The following is a 17831-nucleotide window of genomic DNA, read 5'->3' as shown; positions in this document are numbered from 1 at the left end:
CTCCTTGCGAGAAAGGTCACAACAAAAGCACATGGATGGCATACGAAACTAGACTTGTTTAAATGCATGGCAATATTCACTCAGAAACCGTCAATGCAATGCAACAGAGTTAGTAGAAATTAACAATATTGATTCATGCTTGAGAGTGATTTACCAGCAAGAAAGAAGCTCTCAATTTTTTTTGTTGTTGTTAACTTTTTTTTCTTGGAGTTTAGAAATGTGGTCAAACACGGTCTTTGGTGTTTGGTCGACTTTTAAATGAGACTGGCTCAGTTCTCCGACTCAGAATTTCAGATTAAGATACACAATGTTATGTCGTGCGCCAAGGCTCATACTGAAACATAATGATGGTTACAAATCACATGGAAAAGAATAAAACAAACTAGCTATAGACCCTTTTCATAAAGGGCTGCCAATTATAAATTCTTTTGTAAGTATTAAAATCAGCCTCACTGACCTCGTTTTTAAGTTGATAATTCAATAAAATTTTTACTCTCGAACGAGGTTAGCGAGGTTAATTTAAATACATACAAAAGAATTTCAAGTTGGCAGCCATTTATGGAAAGGGTCTAGAGAGAGGACAGAAATGAAATTAGCAGTTAATTTAATTCCACAGTTTCTGTGACTGTAGCAAGTACGGCATCACGATTTTTCCCAGCGCAGGCTAGGACGATCCTCATGATAGCTATCAGAGTTGGGGAGTCTAACTGAAAGCATACCTAAATGAGCAAGATAAGGGTGATTTGGGCCAGAGAAACACTTACTATACCTACGAACTTTAATCTGAAAATTGAAAATACTTTCATTATCACTGGCAGTTTGGTGAAGGTTTCCACTCTCCTCGAACATAAGGTGGCTTCACGGGATAACCATTTCTCGCGTTGCGCGCTCTCACTTTGGAGAATGTTGACTCTCAATCGTAAACTGATTTACTTTATTTAAAAAAAAAGATGAAGTAAAAAGATACAAAAAACTAATCTTATTATTACTTGAATTTACAGTTCAACTACTTTACCGATATTCTGTAAACTGCCGCTTATAAGCACCCCCCCCCCCCCCATTATAGGCCCATCTATTTGTAAACCAAAAATTCCTCCGGTTACAAGCCCCGCCGGATATAGGCTCCCTCTAGCTTTCCTTGTTTTGAATTCGTTTTATTATGATGTTTAAAACTTAATTGCCAGAAAATTAAAACAAATTCTATTTCGATCAAAATGTGCAGTTATAGCTCGTTTCGAAATAGTTTTCTTTTAATTCCGGTTATAAGCCCCCTCGGACATAAGCCCCTCCGTTTATAAGCCCATCTAAAGGCCCTTAGGAAGTTGTATAAACCCAGGGATTACAAGCGGCACTTAACCGTATTTCATTTAAACGTGTTTCTGTATTTCACGACTCTCCATTTGTGCAAACACGTGTACCATCAGCAAGAGTAGGGCTGATGGCCTGAGGTTGTTTACTCAGTCCCTTTGTTTTGTTTTTACGCCTCATCGGCGTCGACAAAATCTGGATCGGACCGGACCGGATCACGGATCGGATCACGGATCGGATCACGGATCGGATCACGGATCGGATCACGGATCGGATCACGGATCGGATCACGGATCGGATCACGGATCGGATCACGGACCGGATCACGGATCGGATCAAGGAAAAAAATTCAAAATTTTGTTGAGCAAATTGCACTAGAGTGACTACTGTGAGCAGAAAGTTTTATTTAATTCAGGTGTGATATTCCTTTATTCTTTTGTAATATCAAGCCAACTGGGAGCTGGTCACAGATGAATTTTTTTCAGGCTGTTGGGTTTTGATTGCGATGATCAATCATGTCTTCATATTTTTCTCCGCAGTTCAGATAAATGATATTTCGTGTATTCACTTGCATCAAAGGTAAACTGTCATAAAACGAGTCAGTATAGTAATAATAGGACGAACGTATGAATAGAAACACAAAAACTAAAAACACTAAAAAATTAAACACCTGATGATTTCAAACAATTTCCGTTTTTGAGACAAGTCTATACTTTTACAAGATTTGAGTTTGGAATACGATATTTCGCACTGGAATAAAACGAAACAAACCATTTGTATTTCAAGGAAATATAGTTGTTTTACAAAAAATTCTAGGAATGACATCGATAGTGTGAACGATAACGCAACCCGAGAATAAACAACATTTTAGGAGTTACGTCACGAGTTTTAGAGTCATTTTTAGGGTCGTAAAGAGTTGCCTTTAAATAGAATAAAACCTTAAAATGATCGTGTTCTCGGATAGAAAACACTTAAGAGGCAAGAACAAATCAAAACGGAATGAGGATCGTCAAGGATGGCAAAGATTAACGGGGATTGCAAATGACGAACTTGAAAAACTAGGCTAGTTTTTTCAAGATGTGCAAATCGTGACGTAGCTCCTTCAAAACAAGTCATGTCCTTAAGCTTTTGTACGTAAGTTTTCTCATTAACTGTAACGCCAACTGTAACGCTCACATCTGACACGAAAATGTAGCCGAGAATTAGCCACTGATAACAATTTAAAAAACGAGAATGGGAGGTTCACGCAAGCTTCGAGCCAACTAACGTTCAAATATAACTACATTTGCCTGTTCATTACAATTTAAATTCGTCGTAAATTAGGCGCTTATGTGGCTTTTTAAATGACCTCTTGTCATTCTCTGTAATTAACATGTCATTGCGTCAAATTCGGGATTCTTATTCTCATTTAACATATTTTAGTTTTCCACTTTTATTTTTTATTTATCATTATCTTATAAACGGTTTGATTTTAGTTTTTGATTTTTTTTCTTTAAAACTTTTTTTTTTCTGTGATCCGATCCGTGATCCGATCCATGATCCGATCCGTGATCCGATCCGTGATCCGGTCCATGATCCGGTCCGTGATCCGATCCGTGATCCGATCCGGGTTTTGTCGACGCCGACGCCTCATACCCAGACAATTTAAGGAAATGGCAAATGGCAAATTAATGGTCACTGAAATGGTTTAATTGATGGTCTGTCATTTAAACGCTTCAGGATTTCTCGAACATCCTCTGGCCATTTGTAGCTGACTTTCAACCACACAGGTAGGTCTTGAGATGTGACTGGCAGGTCGGGCAAAGCTATGCACACCATCTTAGCGGCTGAGCGATTTCGAGTGTAAAGATCTCGAAGGACTTCAAGCTCAATCCACACACGGTTGATATCCTGTAAACGCGATGGATGATGAAAGCATAGTATAAAATAACCGTGTATCTTTAACTTTTATTCTTCCACAAGGGCTAATTTCAAAATTGCGGAAAAGAAACATCTCTCTTGGGGCCGCCGTAGAGCAACGTGCGTATGGGTTATTGACCAAGCGGGAGGTCAAGATGGCTGGATATTGGTCTCGTTCTTTTTTAGTGTGTAAACACGTAGAATAAAAATGAGGCCAATATCCAGCCATTTTGACCGAACAGGTTTGGTCAACGGAGGGGAAAAAAAACACTATTTTCTTTCGTTACACAGCGGGTAATTCCGAGCGAGCAAGATAGCGTGATCGTCCCCGCTCGGGTAGCCAATCACAGCGCAGGATTCAGTTTACCGTGCCAGCTAAGGGAGCTAGCCATATAATACTAAATAACACCACATGAAAGTACGGGAGGCTCCAAAGCGCGAAGGTTAGAGAAATACTGATTCCACGGTACGGTCTTTTCGTACGCGATTTCCTATAGTTCAGTATTGCCGTGTAGAAAATGCACTACATACTGGCCACTACAGAATAGGCTCCTGACCTGAGTGTGAATTCCTTCGCATCCATCAGCTGAAGCCAGACTCAAAAGGCCTGGGGAAAGGAAAACAAGCACTTTCTTGGCCTTTCTTATCTGATTCTCTGCCCACCGCGTCGGGCCCTGGGAACTAAGTTCACCGGACATCATGGCATCCATAATGACGTCATAGCCATTTTTTCGGAAGAAGTTCACAATGGCAGCCACTTTGCCACGAAAAGCTTCGTTTTCCGGGTAATAGCAGCTGTAGTAAACTTCTAAAGAACAAAAGAAGCTACCGTGAGCTGGGAACCAAATTATGGCTTAAAAACTAAACGAGGTCATTGTTCAAAATGATTGGGATAAACTCGGCGATCTAAAAGTATTGTACCAAGTTTGAAGTTTATTTGCAAATTTACTTCATAACGTCGCCCATCGATTGTAGGCGACAGAAGACGTGTAAAGATACAATGACATTCTGCAAAGTAATTGTGTGGGCAACTATATAACAAAAATACAAATAAAATGATTTGACAGTCAAGATAAGTTGGGTCAAAATGTTCCATAAAGTGTGCAAAAAAACAATGATAAGATGTTGGTATATAATGTTTGATTCTTTAGCCACGGCTTATTATAAAATAACTGAGATACGCCCTCATTGGTAGATAGGTGTGTTTAAATGAGAGTATGTAAACACGGTTGTGACGTTTAAGATTCGCGCGCATTTTTGAGAAATATTTTATAAAAGTGATTAAATAGAGTACTTTTTTCGTGTTTACATAGCCTCATCTAAACACTTGAGGGTTGGGAGAATTCTCGAAAGTTAAGCAAACCCTCGACTGCGCCTCGGGTTTGCATAACTGTCTCGAATTCTCTGAACCCCACTCGTGTTTAGATGAGGCTATGTAAACAGGGTTAAAGTCCACTATTCCTTGAACAACTTTCAGCGATCAATTTTTTCCCATTCTTTGACTTAACAGTGACTGCATTAATTCAATCTGTACTTGAGGTGGCAGTGGTAAAAAAAAAAGCTAGAATAGTATTTAGGAAAATGCATTAGCGGATTATGTTTTACACTCTGACTATCTTGAAGAAAAAAACGTTTTTAAGCTAAGATGTTTTACCATTTTTGTTCGACAAACATGTCTATTAAAGCTGTGAAGGTTTTACTTTACCGCTAGAAATGTCTGCACTTGAAGGAGTCGCAGCCGCTGTTATTTCTGTGACGCGTTCTATATTTTTCAGAAATAAAAAAATGGTTTTAGTATACCTATCATAAACACAAATTTTTAACACAGAGAAATAAAAACTCATAGTCCCGGTGGGCACCAGAAAATTAGCGGTTTATGGAACGTTTAACATTGATGTAACAATATTTAACGATTATTTCATGAGCGTGCGTCGGATATGGGGTGAGGAAATAACAAAGGAGACGTGAGGCGTGAGTTTATTGTAATCCCAAACGCCAATGTAATACAGAAATTGTTTTTATAAGTGATCCTCAAAGCAGCTATTTTTGTAGGAATTTTTAAGAACACGATCTAATTGTTTTTATTATCATTATCAAAACGCTTCAGAGGTTTTAGTCTAACGTAAACGCAGTGATCAGTTCAAGGGGGAATATCAATGGCAAATCGTTCCCTGTGTAAGTTGCCTCATATTCCTCGCTGAATCTATCTAAGGTTATCTACATCATGAAAAGTTATGAAAGTTAGTTAACGAAAAGATGCGATAAATGACTCCATTATATTCCTTGTGCAATTTAGACTGATGTTTCAAAAGGCGAGTTTAAAGCATAAAAACATAAACACTGGAGCAAAAAGACGCAAGACAACAAGGTTTACTCAAACACAGTAATCGGAGTTCGCTTAGGGAAGTAAATTGTAATGGACGAATGTATAAAAGTGACATTGAAACAGCACACATCAGAAGATACCAGTATAAGGCGCATAGTTCAGTGTAAATTAGTTACCTCTGACGTTGTTTGGCCTGGAAATAGCCGCCTGCATCACAGGATCTAAATAAAAATGCCACAGTAAGTTTAGTATTATTTCGGTTACCGCATAAAAATAAAGAATAGTTTAGAACTGTTATATATTCTTAGTGTCTGGTGTTTATTACCTTGAAAATTAAAAGGACACAGTCCACCTCGTCTTCGCCATATAATGGACATCAGCACTATCACAAGAAGTACCACTCCTGCTACAGAACCTCCAGCAATAGGAGCCCAACTGATACGTTTAGTGGCTGCCTCTTTGAATTGCTCTAGATAGAGAAGAAACGGCACAAAAATTATGCATTGTTTCTACCAAGAACCATTTTATTCCAAGAAAATTAAAAAAAAAAGAATCGAATTTCGCGTTCAGAAAGACAAATAGCCTTAAATCTAGACCTGTAATTCCTTTTCGCCAACCAAACTGAGCGGTAAATTATAAGTCCGGACACCGTCAGCGCCATAAAGAAAAACAATTTTTCATTCATGAGCAGTTAAGTTCTAATGAAAACGTGGATAACATTATTGAAATTCAAAGTACTGCACTAGATATTTAGGCGATTTTTCGTAATACTTGTGGAAAGGCCCATCTATACGTGATTAACGAGCCATTGTTTGAAGCTAATCACGATGTCATGAGTGAAATGAAGATAATAACTAAGCTCCACTGAGAGCCTGAGGACACTGAACTAGAAATACAATCTCTGTGTCTATGAAGAATACGAAAAGCCTCACCTTTTGTTTCAAACACTGGCATAAAGGTTGGGATGAACGCTGCGAAGAAAATGGTTACAAGAGATTTTAAAAAGACTGATTTAAAAGAAAACCTTGACTAAAAATGTGATTCGTGCGTAATGTAAATAAGGCCATTCACTCACAAACAATCATTTTTGCAAAAAGACATAGAGTTAAATTTAGGTACGAAATCGAATACTCGTAAAAGTTTGGCAGGGCTTAGCCATCCGAGTCTCATTTTGAATGTAGTACATTCCATTAATGAATTCATTGTCATTATATACTGATCGGTTTTGACGATAGAGCCAAAACATCATTTGTAACAGCCAGATACTGTCAATTATGCAAACCTGTCTGTTATTTTACAATTGACTATAATTTAAATTACATCTTCTACGTCAGCATATTAAAGGAGCTACGTCACGGTTCGTGCATCTTGAAAAGTTAAGCCTAAATGTTTCAAGTTTGTTGTTTGTAATCCATGCCAATCTTCTCCATCCTTAACCATCCTTGTTCCTTTCTGGTTTACTATTATCTCTTTGGTGTTTCCTATCTTAGTTAACTATTATTTTCAATTTTCCTTCAATTTAAAGGTAATTTTGTACTTGGCCAAAATATCCAAACTGAGCTCCTGTAAGCTAAAACTGGAAGTAATATATCAAACACGAAAGACCGTGTTTGACCACATTTCCAAACACCGAGAAGAGAGTTGAAAAAACAACGCGCAGCGGAGTATTTTCGACGAACTTCGAGTTGTTTGGAAATGCGGTCAAACACTGTCTTGAGTGTTTGGTATATCTTCTCAATCGAAGGTAAAACTAAGGAGAAAATGTAGAAATAAAATCGTAAAAATCTATACTAATTAAGATCAGATATCCAAACACCGTCACGGTCATGATTTTCTTTGTTTAAACTTGATGAATTATTAAAGAGTTTGAGAGGCATGATTCATACTTGGTCGTAATGGATCAAACGCTTTCAGCCAAATTCTCTCTCCAAAATGTGTGCCTCTAAATGGAAAGGAAACAACCTACAACCCAAAACACATTTGTACAAAATTAATAATCTGTTTTGCATATATCGTTTAATAAAAATATCTGTAAGAGTACGTGATTGGTCATATTTTTGGTTCAACATTCTTTAAACCAGTTTGATCTTTATCTTCGTTTACTCCTGATTACGATTACAAATATTACAAGAAATGAAAATTAATTCAACTGATCTGAAAATTTTCATACCAAAAATAAATTTAAACCTCTCCTTATGTACGTATATATCCAAAGAGAAGCTTGATTCTATCAGTTTCTATCAGTAGCGGATCTAAGGGAGGGGCCCAGGGGACACCCCACTCCCTCTTATTTGGGTAAGAAAAGAAAAAAACACAGAAGAAAGAAAAGCCGGCAGGGTAAGCAAAACAACTGTACCATGACATGAGGTTTCTTTGGTAACTTAATTTTTGCCATTATTGCTCGAAGGTTCTGCGGAAATAATTTTAATTGTTTGAAGCTTTTGAGCTCCGTGCAACTAAGTTATGATCTCATGCAATGGTGTTTAGTGCGTCAAAGGACTGCAACAGAAAAAAAAAACACTATTTTGTTTACAATTGTGGTTCGGTATGGATATGTCACACTTCCTTATTACTCATAAATTGCACTTCCCTGCGTATCTCCTGAAGAATAAAATATTTCCACTGCTCTTTGTTGTGACAAGCTGAATTTAAGAGTTCTTGTTTCCTTGATTAAAGATACGTTTTTAGGTTTTTTCTGTGACGCCTTAAAGTTGCTGTTAGTTTTGTGGGAAATATTCTAGAGAAATTAAAAGTTTTACTCGCGAAAAATGTCTCAGATATCTATATTTCTTTAAAGAGATACTCAATCATTGAAAAGCGTTGAGCCAGTCAATCTCACTGCTCCTCTTATGGTTAATGTAGCCTATGGAATATTTTCATGAACAAAGTATATTCTAGTTCGTCTTGTGTGATCGTTCGGGTGAGAGTAGTTCTGAAAAGAACTGTTGTTGGTGACTGATGTTTCGACAACCTGAGCGGAAGTCATCTTCAGAGTCAAGTGAATAGTATCTGTCAGTAGATGAGGTTATAAGTCTGGTCCGTTGAAAGTGATTGGCCAGTTTGACCCGGACGATGTCACAAGGCGAATCACTGATACTCCTGGGTTCAAACCATATACAAAGTATAGTTCTTTCAAAAACTAAAGCATTATTTTAGATATTACAAATACTTTCTCTTAGTTCCGCTATAACTACACCTTAAACTTGTACGTATTGGCGCCTTACATACCGCGACATGAAGAACATCTGGTTTAATGTTTGGTGGTTGATCTGTTATCGTCCAGGTGGTCACGTTCTGAAATTTGAGAAAAACACCTTTCGCATTACAACTTCCAAGAATAATGTTTGTAAAATGACTTATCTTCAAGGGAAGCTAGGTGACCTCGGTCTTAACATCCCATATGTATTAAAGTCACTTGGTAAGTGCCGGGAAATAAGGTTATTTTCTCAGTACAGGTTCTCAATCCTTTAAATCGGGTATCCCTTTTGCTCCTTGTTGGTATTATAACCCGGTGTGATACCGAGATAGAGATACTTAAAAACGTTATAGGGTAACACCATAAAATTTACGTTAACAAGTTGAATATCTGAAATACCGGAAGAAATAATTATCATTTATTTATTTGTTTATTTATTTATTTATTCTTGCTGGTTTTTTGTTTTGTTTGGTTGTTTGTTTTTGCTTTTGGTGGCTTTGATCATGTTTTATTTACTATTTTGTTTCTGGTGTATCTGAGATATTGAAATTGTTGACGCAAGGTTTATGGTGTACTTCTGTAACGTAAATACTTTTTTAAACTTTTCAAGCTAATGTTGAAGTACGTAAAAGCCCAGCAAAATGAAAAAGATTTGATCTAATACAACTGAACCATCCGTTTTTCTTGATGCTACACTTTCTTTAATACAGGTAAGAAATGAAAACGACCCGTCTTCATACAATTGTTGGTTATCGTCTTCCCTTGAACAAGGTTTCACTTGTCAGGTAATAATAATAAAATGAATTTATAACTAGATAACAAATTGTACTGTTATCATAGGGGTCCTGTAAAACTTAAAAAAGTTAATAAATCCAAAAATCTAAAAAAAAACTGTATCAATAGAAAGAACATATAAAAAATTACCTGTAAAAACTACAAATAACTATAAATACAAAAGTTAGTTGACCTTTTGTCGAGATAAAACTCTAGAATTGATATTTCTGACCTCTAATGGTAAGCTATTATAAATTGCGGCACCTAAAAAAGAAAAACTTTAACTGCTAAACTCCAGTTTCATTTTGGGTAGCTCAACTGAGGATAGTCTGTTCCTGGTGTTGAAGTTGTGATTTTTCCTCGTAAACGTACCTCGTTTCCCCGATTTGGGACTTGAAAAGTGTACAAATTCTCGTTTTTGTTCCCTTAACCAGAGTTTGGTGTTTAGAGCCTTTCAGACCACCCGTGTCCAAGTTGTTAAACTAGTGTGTTCAGTTTGACATTGAGCAGGGATTTTCATGGTTTGTTTGGCTAACGCTTCGTTTTGCCGAAGGAAACCGTCATATTTTCAGTTCTGCTGATTGAGAGCTTGGAATTCAAGATGTCCATCAGATTGATTAAAATAGGGAGTTTAGGCAGTCTTCTATGGCAACGGTAACGGGAGCAATGGCTCTCCGCGTGCGATGCAAAGCTTGCTACATCTCTCAGCCCTCCGGTGAAAAAAAAAAAAACGTTAAATCATCAATTTTCATGTTTGGAGAACCTGAGCCATGACAACAAATTTCTCATGTTTCTGTTTGAAATCTAATTTTGTCTTAACGCAGTTTCATCTGGGCAACGCCTGACTTCACAATGTACCACGACTGCAAGAGGACAAATTTCTTTTTTGCGTCAGAAACACGCGAAATGTCGGAGGTACCATTTCTTTAAAGCAGAACGTCTTGCTTAACATATTTATCATGTATAATAGTATCATGTTAACATACTAACCCTCGGCACAAGCACACAGCTCATCATTCCGTTCGAAGTTGGGTTATGCTCAAATTCGTAAAGTAATGAATAATGAGTCAAGTTCCCACCTTAAACAGAATAATACCCCACAGTTAGAAACTATTTCATTTTCCTTTAAAGAAACAATGTATATATAGCCTATTTATATTATTAACCAAGCGCAATGGCCATGCTGGCATTAAGCATTTTCGTGCATATTTCTGGCTCAACTGATCCAATCACTGTGATCTGGGTATCATTGGAAAGATCTTTTCCTTCCGTAGAACTTTGGTGATGTCAATTTCGATCAAAGGTGATGATGCCAGAGGTGGAACACACGTCACGGCCCGTTACGGCCGGCACAGGTTTCAACGGCTTAATTGTTCAAGTCCCAAGCTGGCCACCCACATAGAGAAATTTAACAAATTGACGTCAGTTTTTTATGCGTCTGTCCTCTTATCGATGATAAATTGCGTCATAACATTGTGAAAGTGGCTGTGAAACCACGAGCCGGCCGGCTCGTGGAAGTTTAAGTGAATTTTATTCAAACTGACGCGAACATTGTCAATAGCTTTTCTCGCTTTTTGATTGGCTACTTAAAAAAGTCCATAAGATCTCGCTGGTTAAAAAAAGTTGACAGTATGACAGCTGAAAGTTGAACTTGAAAGCTTGCATAAATTAATTTTTTTTTCCATTTGTACTCTTATTGATGATAAAAATGATCCAATCAGCGCGCGAGAAATTAGACAGTTATTGTAAGAAACACATCTTTGCTTGAAATCCTTGACAAAGCAATATTTGACAGTATTATGGAGAAAGCTTTGTGCGGATCGACGACGACGCTGCCTTGGAGTTACCCGGCCACTAGTCTCTTCTTCCATACTTACTCATAATGTTCAGCGCGCCATGAAAGTTACGTCACTAGGTTGTTTTGGTCGTTCCAAGATTGTGCTCAACTAGCTGACTTCGAATGGCCCAAACGAAAGGCGAAAACAGTACACAATGTGAAAAGTTCAAGTCTTAGATATGAAAATTTCATTTCATCAACACTTCAGTATCCTTGTAATTTAAGAAATGTGACTCTTTAAATTTATCTACCGTCAATTTCAAACCGGATTCAACTGAATCCTGTTTCATTTCTCACCATCAAGAAACGGAAAGTTCTCCAACGGCTTCCAAGAAACTGTGTAACTGTGTTTATCAACTGCGATAGACTTAAAGGTAACATTTAAAATCTCTGCCCGACGTGGAGAAGCTGCTTTTGGATCAGAAAGACCAAGGCACCCTAAAAATCAAACATGATAATAACAATAATTAATGCCTTATTCTCAAAAGTCGATATTGATTGTAGCTGCATTTTTCTCTGCCTTATGCGCCTTCTGGCACAAAGAAAAATAACTTACTAACTAACTAATATTTTTTCCCATATATAGCGCCGATTGATTATTGTAACAGGGATCTAACAGCAACAGTAACAGTAACAGTAACAGTAACAGTAACAGTAACAGTAACAGTAACAGTAACAGTAACAGTAACAGTAACAGTAACAGTAACAGTAACAGTAACTTTTATTAATATGTAATTAGGTCATAAGCCTTAGTAGTTCGCAGCTTGCAAAGCTATACCCTACTACCAGAAGTTTCTTTCTGGCAAGTCTTTTAGCATGTACGAAGTCGTACGCGTCTCTTGTATTTCGCGTAGTCGGTTTGTTTACTTCCCCGAAACCTCTGCTACGAGCCGCTTACATTTCCCGTTGAGCATGCGCTAGATCGTAATCAAGTTAGTATAGGAATTATGACGTAAATCTCACCTGACGCGATGCCGCAGCCTGGTTTGTCCGCCCTCTTTCTTTACGCGGGTAGAAATTACCCCTCATTGTTTTGCACGAACTTGCCAGAATGATTAGGTTTTTACAATTCTCCAGAACTGTTAAAGCCTTGTAGACTGCTTCTTTGAAACATAAACGAGAAAGATTTTTGGCAGCCATCTTTCGACTTCACGCAGGCTCATTTTTGCACAGCAAATCAGTAAAAAAAAAAAAAATAGATGCGCATGAGTTGACAAACTCGTTTAAACCGGTTTTTAACCGGATTGTCACGTGATCTTCCTCAATCTGGAGGAATCTAAAGCGCATGCTCAACGGGAAATGTAAGCGGCTCGTAGCAGAGGTTTCTCCCGGGGAAGTAACAAGACGACTATGCGAAATACAAAAGACGCGAACGACTTCGTACAGGCTAAAAGACTTGCCAGAAAGGAACCTCTGCCAGCAGGGTAGCAAAGCTATTCTGGTTAATCTACTATTACATTAACAGTATTATCTAGTTTAGTTGAACGAGAGAATAAGAGAAAAATGGGAAATTAAAGATACTTGAGTAGATAAACAAAATGACACGAAAATATTATACATAACATATGTATCGTTCAATACATATCGTTCACTTACTTTGGGGTTTTTCTATGCTGCGCAGCCTTCTTAAATTACGTGGTGTATGCTGGTCATTTTCTGTATCTTAAGGGATTAAAATAAAACAGCAACAGAATGATTAGCTACCAGACAACAATCAAATTCATTAGTTAAATAGTGGCATTCTTATTATGACCAGATTTATATAAATTATCATTGCATAGTAAACTATAAGATTAAATTTGGAAATACAGTTAACAATAAAGATTAGCGAAAAAACTGAGCAACGACGTTTCGGTGTCATCCTGGCACCATTTTCAAGTTAAAAAATATTTGTGCGAAAAGTAAACTAATTTATACCAATGGTAGAGGTGCGAAATTGAATAAATTAAGATTAAGATAGCTGTTCAATGTTCATGTTCATTCCAATGAGGTGTCAAATACTGGTAATGAGTTCAGTGTCTGTTCAAAGCCTAAAAAAATACTTTTGCGCGAATACAGTTGGTGACCTGACTAACAACTTTAAGATCCTAAAGAAATGTCAGGGAAAGTTCGATTGCTTGATCCACGAAATGTTGTGGATTCGCAAGAAGAAACCGAGCCTTAACACACAGTCAGACTCCATTCGCGCAAAAGTATTTGTTTAGGCTTTGAACAGACACTGAACTCATTACCAGTATTTGACAACTCATTGGAATGAACATGAACATTGAACAGCTATCTTAATCTTAATTTATTCAATTTCGCACCTCTACCATTGGTATAAATTAGTTTACTTTTCGCACAAATATTTTTTAACTTGAAAATGGTGCCAGGATGACACCGAAACGTCGTTGCTCAGTTTTTTCGCTAATCTTTATTGTTAATAGTAAACTATACATTCATATTTGTCCTACTTAAGGTGGCTCCCTATAGTTCTACTACCGTATGCGCGGAAGGGAAACTAATACGCTTCATTATTATATGGCTGTCTCACAAGGACTGGGAACTACCGAATCCACGAATTTGATTGGCTGAAATCAATATTGACCGCGGTCTAGATTTACCCATCTAGACCGACATCTAGACCGGTTTCATTTTGCGTTGAAAAAGTAGCAAACTCAAATACAAACATGTTCACCGTTTTCTTTTATTTTCTTATCAATCATTTATGGAAGTGCCAAAAAGCCTGATGACAGAAAAAAAAAGTAAAGAGGACGAGCAAATTTCGGTAGGTTTAAGTTAAGCTCATCTCCGTTTGCAAGCAAAATGTCAGCAAACTAGTTACATTAAACGAATTAAAGTTTTCTTCTTTGCCATATAATAAACATCTTATTAACCGAGCTAAGTCGGTCTGTATGAGAGAATCTTGACCTCGGTCGTATGTACAGACCTCACTGCGTTCGGCCTGCACTCACGACCTCGGTCAAGATTCTCCCATACAGACCTCCTGCTCGGTTAATAAGAGCTAAATAATAATAATAATAATAATAATAATAATAATAATAACAACAACAACAATTATATATTGGACGAGATTGGGCGAAATATCGTGATTTGTCAGTGGCGAGCAGATCAATATTTTGCCACAATATTTTGCCATAACCGAGTTCAATAAACAAACTCGAAGAATTCGTAAATCACGAGCCGCAATTCTTCTCGTGTTCTTCCAACATCCCAAGTGGTTTATCAGCCTATAAACCATAAAAACTTTGGTCTATTGCTTAAATCACCAAGTTTGTTTTCATATTTAATTTTAATCACTCTCTGAGAGCTCAGGGAAGTGATCTGCCATTTTTCACCCGACAACGTGGTTTCAATTGCGCATGAGCAGAATATTATTTGCAGCAAAACATAATTAGATGGTGCTACGCATGAGCAGACCATTATTTGCAGGCAATTACTTGCAGGTCACGTGGTGGGCTCTCAGACAATGAAAAGGAAGAAAAAATGAATCGAATGATAATGGTATTTATTACCGCACCCGTTATTGGTACAGTGGGACCCCGTTAATCCGGTCAGCAATGGGCCACAAAAATCTGGCCGCATGCACAGGGTGGCCGTATTTAAGGGAATAACTGACTTTCCCCCTCGGAATTCGGGAATTTTCGGTTAAATGGTTCCCTTTCGGTTAATTCGAAAATTTCGGAATTTTTTTTTAAACTTTCCCATGCAGGAAATGTCCGTACCATTTGTCCCCGTTTTGAAATTTTTGTATTTTTTAGTTGAATTGAAAAGCGCCCCTGTCACATTTACTGTTTTAATTATTAATTGATCAATAAAAATATGGACAAATTTCTTTACCTTTGCGCGTACCCTGCTCACAATCCTGGATGCACTTCTCAAAAGTGAAAATCTATAGAGGACACAAAGCTAGACATTAGAAATTAACTAATTCTTATTGACCAACTACCTGTCAAAATCATAGGCGTACGAGCTGGGGGAGCGAGGGGGACTGCAGCCCCCCCCCCCCCCCCCCGTCCATCCCCCAGCTACGGAAATTATGTGATTTTTTCGGGCAAAACGCTCATGATCCGGGAAACGACACTTGAGAGAAAACATTACAAAATTGTGCTGTCTGCGTGATTTCTAAAATTGGTAAATAAAGTTTGTTTTGTTAGTTACTTTTTTTTAGAATTTTTTCTTTTAAATAAGTTCTAGATTTTATTCGGATTGCGAATGTTGATAGAGTATGATTGATTGATTATGTAAGCTTTGGATATAACTATTTTTGGAATTATAGCAGTTTCATTAGATGTGGGAATTGTGAACATTTTTGTTTTTCATGCAATTTGAGTGCGTTTGCATCTCGATTTCAACACTCTCGCACTCTCGGGCATTGCGTAAAGTTTTCGGGCAAGAAGGTCACCCCTTCCCCCAAGTCCGAAGTTGCCCGTACGCCTATGGTTAAAATAATTGGCATCAATTTCCGAGTACAATGACATGCCTAATCAAATAAATTTCAGCTAAAGTTTCAAAGTATGGTAGCTTTCAGTTAAAGTTGCAGGTCGCGCAAAATTGTATCCAGTTGATTGACGTAAAGAAAGTGAAATAATTTATACCAAAAAAACTCAAAAACATATCGATAACCGGAAATGCATCGTAACCGGTGACCATATTAAAATAATGATAACCTGCTGAAAGCCACGATGATTTTAAGCATGCACGTGCCAAGCGGTGTCATCATATCTTCCATGCGTTGATTCATTTCCGCATGGCATCGACCTCGCGAGGGATTTCATGGGAAAGACCATATTTGTTTTTTCATGACTATTCCGTCATTGTTATGGCTCCCCAAAACGTTTGCCGATCGAACACTGGACCGCTTCCACTGCAGGTCAGATTCTTCCTGAAGGAGGTCTACTCTATTCTGAGGTGCAATCACAGAGAACACATACTTGTATCATCCATTCAGTAGATTTGCCGTTCAGTTGATGTCACTGTTACTGTTATTCTTATGTGCAAATCGCGAAGAACCCAAAGTTGTATCCATTCAGTAGATTTGTTTTGTTGTTGACGTGAAATCGCCACAAACTCATAGTTGTATGCATCTAGTAGATTTACTGTTTTGAAGTCACTGAAATCGCGCTCGAAAAACTCATTATATTTTCCGTTCATCAGATTCGCTGAATTATAACAGTGTGTGTATGCTAATTTATTGTTTCCATATTTCATTCGTTATGATGTAGTACTGCCCAGTATCCACTCGCAGCATTCCACATACGATTTGTAACCTATATTTTTATACATATTACTTAGCGACACGTGTGAGGTAACGCCATGTGGCAACCTTGAGTTCTCTTGCGTCTTCTCCCAGGTAATCTGAGAACGAAAGCCAAGAACTGAAAGCGTATTTGTAACGCTAGGCCTAAAAAACACTTTTTCATCTCAAAGGGCCCATCTGTTGGTTAAAAAGGTTAGAGTCTGTTTATGCGTGGTCCTTTTTGTTAAAACAAAAATATCACAACTTCCAGATGTTGCGATTATTCGAAACACGTGTTCGTGAAAAGCGTTAAAGTTTAAAGATAAACTCAATAGCAAATTGCATTTGAAATGAATCTTATAACGTAACGAATTTCAATTTCAATATCAAGAGATTACAATTTGGACCTTAAATCCTTTGATGGAATAGAGGAAATTATACTGAGTGTCGTTCGATGCCAACTACGAGGAAGATAAATTTAAACGGCATAATTAACCTTCTGGTTATTAAGTTCGAAAACAGATCATTGGTAAAGGGGCATTGACATAATAAACACAAAGTTAATTTTGAATCACTACGTAGCAAAAAATATTAGTGAAAGCAAGAGTTGGAGATATACGAAACGATACATAAAAGTGACTATTTTCAAACAAAGATATTCAGCATAATTACAATTATCACCTACCCAAGGAAAGAAAAGACTATGCGACCAAGATTTTTGACATATAAGCTGACTTAAGATATTGTAGAAAACGAATTCGCTTTAGTCAGATTTAGTATCTTTGAAGTCGGCGGGTATCACTTGTTTACCTACCCTTCGTTTTTCTCGGTTTTTCATCATTGATCTGCAAAGACGGAAGCAAGCTGTGTTGGACGGTGGTGAAGTCCCTCTAAATAAATTGCTCGATCTTGATCTTTGACGAAGGGATTGCTCCTCAGCACGTGTCCCTAAACACTCACTCCTGAGAAAGTATGCCACAACAACGAGCAAGCTAACAAACTGACTAGAAAAGCAAGCCATTTTGATTAAACAAGCTGGTTTTCCCTCTAACTCTTATCCTCTCAGGGCACAAAACTGAAAAACTGCTACTTCTTCCCTTTAGCACTGTCGCTAAAGCAAAACAGGATGGGAAGGGTTATGTTTTGGTCACGTGCCAACAATATTGAAGCAAAATTCAAAGACAACTATGACCCCTTGACTTTGAATATAATTTGCTGAAAGATTGTGGAAGGAATTATCTCATTGACACGT

At 37.6% G+C, this 17831-nt stretch overlaps 1 protein-coding gene across 1 annotated transcript; it reads right to left on the bottom strand.

Annotated features, from left to right (window-relative positions):
• Window positions 1-911: 911 nt before the first annotated feature.
• Window positions 912-17808, bottom strand: LOC110044491 (uncharacterized). Its single transcript, XM_089289755.1, has 13 exons — window positions 17394-17808; window positions 15181-15232; window positions 12937-13002; window positions 11638-11778; window positions 10494-10582; window positions 8762-8827; window positions 7420-7495; window positions 6466-6504; window positions 5859-6002; window positions 5710-5754; window positions 4913-4969; window positions 3765-4015; window positions 912-3198 (listed from the first exon to the last, which is right to left on the bottom strand). Exons 1-13 carry the CDS (start codon window positions 17598-17600, stop codon window positions 2983-2985), a joined length of 1449 nt encoding a protein of 482 aa, XP_089145881.1. The 5' UTR covers window positions 17601-17808; the 3' UTR covers window positions 912-2982.
• Between the last annotated feature and the right edge of the window lie 23 nt (window positions 17809-17831).

This window comes from Orbicella faveolata, unplaced genomic scaffold (assembly GCF_042242905.1).
Source record: "Orbicella faveolata isolate gen_17 unplaced genomic scaffold, um_ofav_v1 contig_2, whole genome shotgun sequence".
Taxonomy (NCBI): domain Eukaryota; kingdom Metazoa; phylum Cnidaria; class Anthozoa; order Scleractinia; family Merulinidae; genus Orbicella; species Orbicella faveolata.
Note: the sequence above shows the minus strand (reverse complement) of the source record. Positions and strands in the feature narration are given on the sequence as shown.